This window comes from Sinocyclocheilus grahami, unplaced genomic scaffold (genome assembly GCF_001515645.1).
Source record: "Sinocyclocheilus grahami isolate Dianchi unplaced genomic scaffold, SAMN03320097.WGS_v1.1 scaffold1461.1, whole genome shotgun sequence".
In the NCBI taxonomy this organism is placed as follows: Eukaryota; Metazoa; Chordata; class Actinopteri; order Cypriniformes; family Cyprinidae; genus Sinocyclocheilus; species Sinocyclocheilus grahami.
Window position 1 is genome coordinate 265,410 of NW_015506640.1, and position 7,594 is coordinate 273,003.

At 43.5% G+C, this 7,594-nt stretch overlaps 1 protein-coding gene across 1 annotated transcript in view; it reads left to right on the forward strand.

Annotated features, from left to right (window-relative positions):
- Positions 1–1,586: 1,586 nt before the first annotated feature.
- LOC107570455 (transcriptional regulator Erg-like) overlaps positions 1,587–7,594 on the forward strand; it is a 14,431-nt gene continuing 8,423 nt past the window's right edge. The window contains exons 1-2 of the mRNA XM_016256688.1: positions 1,587–2,068; positions 4,948–5,147. Coding sequence (XP_016112174.1) covers positions 2,051–2,068; positions 4,948–5,147 — 218 coding nt within the window. The 5' untranslated portion in view covers positions 1,587–2,050. The remainder of the gene's footprint in view (positions 2,069–4,947; positions 5,148–7,594) is intronic.

The window sequence follows — 7,594 nt, forward strand, 5'->3', positions numbered from 1 at the left end:
GAGCGAGTGTGTGTGTCTGTGAGCGAGTGTGTGCGTGTGTGTGTGTGTCTGTGAGCGAGTGTGTGCGTGTGTGTGTGTGAGCGAGCGAGCGAGTGTGTGTGTGTCTGTGAGTGTGAGTGAGTGTGTGTGTGTGTCTGTGAGTGTGAGTGAGTGTGTGTGTGTGTGTGTGAGTGTGAGTGTGTGTGTGTGTGTGTGTGTGTGTGTGTGTGTTGTGTGTGTGTGTGTGTGTGTGTGTGAGTGAGTGTGTGTGTTTGGGTGTATGTGTGTGTCTGTGAGTGAGCATGAGCGTGTGTGTGCGTGTGTGTGTGTGTGAGCGAGCGAGCGAGTGTGTGTGTGTCTGTGAGTGTGGGTGAGTGTGTGTGTGTGTCTGTGAGTGTGTGTGAGTGTGTGTGTGTGTGTGTGAGTGTGTGTGTTTGGGTGTGTGTGTGTGTCTGTGAGTGAGCATGAGCGTGTGTGTGCGTGTGTCTTTGAGTGTGTGCATGTGTGTGAGTGTGAGCGTGTGCGATTGTGTGTTGTGTGTGTGCGTGTGTGTGCCTGCGTGTGAGTGAGTGATTTTTTTTGTGTGTGAGTGCGAATGCATGTGTGTGTGTGTGTGTGTCTGTGAGTATGAGCGTCTGTGTCTGTGTCTGTGTGTGTGAGCGTGTGCGTGTGAGCGTGTGTGTGTGTGTGTGTGTGTGTGTGTGTCTGTGAGTGTGAGTGCGTGTGTGTCTGTGAGTGTGAGGATGTGTGTGTGTGTGTGTGAGTGAGTGTGAGTGTGTGTGTCTGTGAGTGTGAGTGTGTGTGTGTCTGTGAGCAAGTGTTTGTGTGTGTATCAGGGCGTCTCTCCTGTGTTCACCAATTTCATCACACTGTAAAGTGTCTCACTGTAACTTCCTCATAGTAACTGATGTTACTCAAGAGCATCTGAGGAACACAACACTGAACAAACACACACACACCTGATCTGTGCTGTTAGAGGCTTCAGTTAGTTCTACTAGTTAAGCAGCTCTGTGCATGAGCGTGTGTGTGTGTGTGTGTGTGTCGTCGTCACACTCACAGTCGTGATCACATGTATGATGGCAGCAGATTGTGTGTGTGCTGTCCGTCACTATGATCAGGTTGTGTTGTAAACGAGTGTGTTTGACCCCCATGTTTGCAGTGCATTATGGGTGTGTTGACAGATGTTCACAATGTGTGTGTGTGTGTGTGAGTGAGTGTGAGTGTGTGTGTCTGTGAGTGTGAGTGCGTGTGTGTCTGTGAGTGTGAGCATGTGTGTGTGTGTGTGTGAGTGAGTGTGAGTGTGTGTGTCTGTGAGTGTGAGTGTGTGTGTGTCTGTGAGCAAGTGTTTGTGTGTGTATCAGGGCGTCTCTCCTGTGTTCACCAATTTCATCACACTGTAAAGTGTCTCACTGTAACTTCCTCATAGTAACTGATGTTACTCAAGAGCATCTGAGGAACACAACACTGAACAAACACACACACACCTGATCTGTGCTGTTAGAGGCTTCAGTTAGTTCTACTAGTTAAGCAGCTCTGTGCATGAGCGTGTGTGTGTGTGTGTGTGTGTGTCGTCGTCACACTCACAGTCGTGATCACATGTATGATGGCAGCAGATTGTGTGTGTGCTGTCCGTCACTATGATCAGGTTGTGTTGTAAACGAGTGTGTTTGACCCCCATGTTTGCAGTGCATTATGGGTGTGTTGACAGATGTTCACACCTGAGGAGAGCGTGTGAGGTCAGAGGTCAGAGCCTTCATCCGTCTGTCTGTCTGTAGCACACATCTGTATCCTGTCTGTCTCACAGCACCTGTCTGTCTCTCCGTCTCACACCCGTCCAGAAAAACATCATTGTTTCAGTTCAGCTTATCTCTGCTCTCCCAAATATCCTGTTTCTTCGAGCTGCGCGTCCAGAACCAATAGAAAGCTCTTCCTCCTGCGGGCTGACTTCACTTCCAGCTTTAGCACAATCTCATCCGCTCCAAACCGTGCTCGGCAGAACCGTGACTCACACGCGCCACCGTAAACACACAGACACACAGAGCGGCGTGAGGACGGCCCGTCCTGCTCCAGCATGGCCAGCACCATCAAGGTAAGAGCGGCTCCTCACACACTCGTTGCTGGAGATCCAGACGAGCGCTGACGGGCGACACACAGGTCATTTACGCTTCTCACCGCGAGCGCTGGTGAATTCTGCTCATCTGAGAGTTTGTGTGGAGATTCTTCAGTCAGTCTGTGGCTGGTTGCATGAACTGCTTTGACTAGTCGTTCGAGTTAGTCACCTCTTATTTCTTTAAAAAACTGTTACAGGGTTTCTGTGGGTTCTAAAAAGTCTTAATTCACCCTTCCACAGGAATGCAGGAAATGGTGGCAGAGCACTTCCTGTCTGTGGCTGCATGTGTGAATGACTCAAACGCTCATGTAAACCCATACAAGTCTTCTTTTATTCTTCAGAACGTCTATTTTTCTGCTGTTTATCACTGGGTTTCTTTGGCGGAGGTGTTGCAGGCTGTCAATCACTGCAGGGCTTCCCTCTGATTGGCTGAGAGCTTGTGGTGGGCGGGGCATGGTGTGTGTGATTGACGTGTTTGATAAGTTTCTGTCTGCTGGACACACACGTGAGCTCTGAGAGAGTTATTAATGAGGATCTGCTTGATGACGCTGATGAGTTTGTGGAGAGTAAGGCTGAGGAGTTGGAGTGTGTTTGTCTCTCAGGTGAAGGCTGCTTTGACCCGTTCGCTCACTATGGGCTTCACAGCTCCGTTATCAGCGGCCTGCAGAGTCATCTGGTTTCCGACATCATTTCCTTTTCCTCCTGCTGATCCCAGAGCTGTGCTGAGGAGCGGCCGCGTGCTTCTCTGTCCTCCGAGTCTCGTGATAGTCTCCCTGTTTCTGTTTGAATTCAGCTGAAGTGACAATCATGAACAAAGTTAGGGTGGACTCTTTTATGGAAGAGAAGACACGAGCGATGGGTTCTTTGACCTCTGCGGTGCTGGGAGGGATGAATCAGAAGATGTGTTTGAGAAACAGTAACCCTACTGTTACTGTTTCATATCTGATCGGATAGTTTAGAGTGTTTTATCCAGTCAAAGCTCTTTTAGTTTAATTGTAGAAGCATCCAGCTTCAGCTGGAGCTTCTCGTGTCAGATCTTGACTGATTTTGATCAAGTAAAGGTCAGAATAACTGCAGTAATATCTCCAGATGAACTCTTACTGCACTGAAGCAGCTCAGCTTTACTTGATTCTCCATCAATCATGTTTTAGAGTCTCAAATCTGATCCTCAGGATCTTTTGAGGAGCGTTTGTTTCCAGAAGCTTTACTTTCACTGTTCCTCAGCGGAGGAATGATCTTCACAAGCCTCCAGAACATCTCACATCTTCTGAGGAGCCTTTATTTCTTCAGCTCTCAGTCACTGCATTATATGTTTGGAGCATTTCACTCTCATCTCACTGAGACAGATTACTGAAGATATAGAGCCACGACTGATATTTAGATCACTTTATGTCAGTATCTGCTGCACTGTTATAAAGATCTCACTGATTTACATCACAAGCAGCAGAATTTCAGTCAGATGCTGCATGTCTATCAGTGTCTTGTGATTGTTAGTTTGAGTTTAGTTTGGTTTAGTGATGGTTAGTTTGGTGCGGTTGTAGGCCAGTAGTTATGAAACGTTAGGGCTAGATCTCACAGCAGTGGCGTAGCAAGTCAGCCCCCCCCCCTCCCTTTCTGAGGTAAATAACACTGTGACTATTCTCAAGCTGTTTTATTGACGGTATAAATTATATTTAACGTTTTCAAGTCATTATTCATTATTGGTAGCGTGCCAGCCACCCAGTAATCGCAATAAGACTGTTTTGTTACTTTGTAATATAACACAAATCGTAGCCTTTAAATTCGGTCAATTTTATCACGAAATACAAACAATAAATGTGTCTTTCCGCTCTTTAATGTGGCGTGAGATCACTGTATTCGCCTTAGTTCATGCGGCATGTGAATCAATCATCTTTTCCTCTTTTCTAGCATGAAATAAACATGAATGAATATCAGAAGACATGTTGAAAAAATCTGAACAACTTAATAAAACGAACGTCTCGTGTAATCGATCAATCAGTATCAGTAAAACAGCTTGTGAATAGTAATAACAGTCAACAACTTTGCCAACATTGTTTTATTATTTTCATAAATCAGTCTTTACTCTGAAAATATTATGGCACTAAAACGCCATCATATTTACTAAATTGCTTAATGTAAACACACTCTTGGCACAGCGGCCCAAAACGGAAAAAAAAAACGTAAAGAAAGAAGAAAAAATGTAATTAAAATTAATTCTCTGGGCCTTTTTTTTGGCAAATTCATCCACAGTGTCCTTGGTGTTTAATTTAAGGCTTCGTGTATTCTCAATGGAAAGAATGGCTACTTTCAATAGTCTTGCGATAAAAGACAATTAAAATGAAAGAAGGAGAATTAAAACTGTGCAGGTGTCGCTGAAGCTATTTGTGATGCAGTCTTTTCAACTAGCTAGCTATTATTATTTTATTTGGTCGTGGCGATGCAGCGTTTGCATGTAGTTTTAAAAAATGACGCAATTCTACGGCAGCAATATAACAAATGTTTTCTAAATGCATGTTATAGATCCTAATGTGATGGATCCATTCATGCACATCTTTCTTTTTTAATGTTTAATGGAAACGTCAATGCAGTGAAGCTTCAGTCTCCTCTCTGGTGACGTCTGCTGGTCTTGTCCAATCATTTAGTGGTTTGCTTAAACCCCGCCCCTTTCCTATAATCAACTACAAGCTCCCATTCAGATCCGCCTTTATTTTTGACCACGCCCACAGCTCATCATCCAATCAACAACTGACAGATATGAGCTCCCTCCCTACATTTTTGTTCTTTTTAACAGTAATTCTACAAACTCTTCACAGTCGCAGCTCAGAAACACAAACTCTCTCTGTGTGTGTGTCCTGTAGGAGGCGCTGTCGGTGGTGAGTGAGGATCAGTCTTTATTCGAGTGTTCGTACGGAGCGCCTCATTCTAAGACGGACATGACGGCCTCCGCCGCCGGCGAGTACGGCCCAAGCAAACTCAGCCCCAGAATGCATCAGCAGGACTGGCTGGCTCCGCCCACCGGACGCGTCACCGTCAAGCTGGAGTGCGGCGCGGGATCCAGGTGAGACGCACCTCCACACCAGGCTCGTGTGTTAGACAGTGATCGTCCTCTGAACCGTCACAACATGTGGCTTCTATCAGATTGATTCGGTGGAAAGATGATGATCCAGTGATCTTCTGCCCAGACTGTTAAACCCAATGAAAGAGTCATTGATCATCATAATGTGTTCCTCACCAGATGGAAACCACCTTCAGTGTTGAGACATCGGTGTCGTTTTAGTGTCATTGGGATACTATTATAGTATTTAGTAATATTGTGAAATTTTATTTTAGTTAAACCTTTAGTAGTTTTTGTCACTTTTTATTAGGTTTATTAAAGAGCTCATATGATGCTGCTAAAAAGAACATTATGTTGTGTATTTGGTGTAATGAAATGTGTTTATGCGGTTTAAGGTTCAAAAAACACATTATTTTCCTCTGTGAGTCAGAACAGCCGGCATTGTAGTCTACTCTCCCAGGATCAGGACACAGTCCTCCATAAAATGTGCTGCACACATCTGAATATTTGGGTTGAAGTGTTCTGGAACAGTGTTGTAAATACAACTTAACCACTGATTTCTAGTCGTGTCCTCTTTTGGAAGACCAAACAAAGTAGTTTCGCTTTCACAACGAAACACAGCGTCACACACCGCGGCCTAGAGTGAGCGGAGGTGGCGGATTCGAACCATTTTGAAGCTTCGAATCAATTGAACCAATTGGTTCGCAAAATGATTCACTGATTCGAAGCGCTCGAAACACCACACGCTGGTCAAAACTGTGTAAATGCAACAAAAACTCAGACCAAAACATGCATAAAAACAGCTTTTACAAACACAATGAAAATGCTTTCTTGAAAGTATAATCTATTAAATGCAATCAAAATCATAAAATACCATTAAAAATGAAGTGTCTGTATAATAGGCCTATGCGTAAAAAAAATGTTTTGTTTGTTTTATGGAGAGCTTGTCTAAACAGGCCAGTAACAGACTATTAACTACTACTCATCCTTTTAATTACACAAATGTCTCATTAAAAATGTCTACAAATTGATCAAACTGATCCGAGATTGTATAACCGTAGACGCTGATGCAGTGGTTCGGCGCTGCGGGGCGATCTCAGTAGACTCGCATGGTTCACGGGTTCACAGAGATCGCCCCCCTGTGGCGAACTATTGAAATTTCGAAACGTTTCGAAACAGTTATGATGTAACGAAGCCTCGTTTACTGAAATCATGTGACTTCGGCATTTTGATACGCGCTCGGAGCCACTGTTTCGAGAAAAAAAAAATTTGATTCGCAAAAGTTTCGAAGCTTCATGAAGCAGTGTTTCGAAAGCGGCCATCACTAATGTGTAGCGTTTATTAATTTTATTTCAGTTTTAGTTTTAGTCGTTTTAATACATCAAGTTCATCTAAATGAAAATGAGAAATGTTGCCATGGCAACTATCTGCAAATTTTTTTTTAATAGTGTTAGTCTTTTATATTTGTTTAATTTAAAGTTCACTCTTAAAAATAAAGGTGCTTCACGATGCCATAGAAGAACCTTTCTGTCTAAATGGTTCCATAAAGAATCTTTAACATCTGAAGAACCTTTCTGTTTCACAAAAGCTTCTTTGTGGCGAAAGAAGGTTCTTCAGATTATAAAAAGGTAAGAAAGAGATGGTTCTTTAAAGAACCGTTGGCTGAATGCTTCTTTGCGGAACCAAAAATGGTTCTTCTATGGCATCGCTTGAAGAACCTTTTGAAGCATCTTTATTTTTAAGAGTGTAGCAAAAATATTTTTAATGTTTTAGTAAGTGATAATAACCCTGGCTGGATGTAAAACAATCAGAGCAACAGACTGTTGTAGAGAGTTTTTCAGCTCCGTCCAGCAGCAGATCTGGCGTTGTCGCTCCTGCATCAGCAGCGCTGGCCGTGTTTTATGGATGCGTGTGAGTTCAGAAACTTTCCGTCTCCACGTGCCCAACAGTTGGTCGACACATGAGCGAACGCGTCTGAAGCCTCTGGGCTGTTGATGTGGAGTTTGATGGCACATTCCAGCAGAATCCCTCACATCTGTGTCCTCGCGATGAGTGAAGAAGCGCTCACTGGCATCTGCTGATGCTCCTCGGACGTTCTCTTTCTGTTTTTGTTTTAGTTAATTCAGTTAATTCAGGCTGAACAGTGTCACGGGGCTAAGTAAGATGTGTTTGAAGAAGTCTCTTCTGCTCAGAAAGGCTGCATTTATTTGATCAAAAATACAGTAAAATAGTGAAATATTATTATAATGTAAAACAGCTGTTTTCTATGTGAATCTCTGTTAAACTGTAATGTATTTCTGTGATGCGCAGCTGTATTTTCAGCATCATTCCTCCAGTCTTCAGTGTCACATGATCTTCAGAAATCAGTATAATATGCTGATCTGCTGCTCCAGAAACATTTCTGATTATTATCAGTGTTGAACACAGTTGTGCTGCACAATATTTTTGTG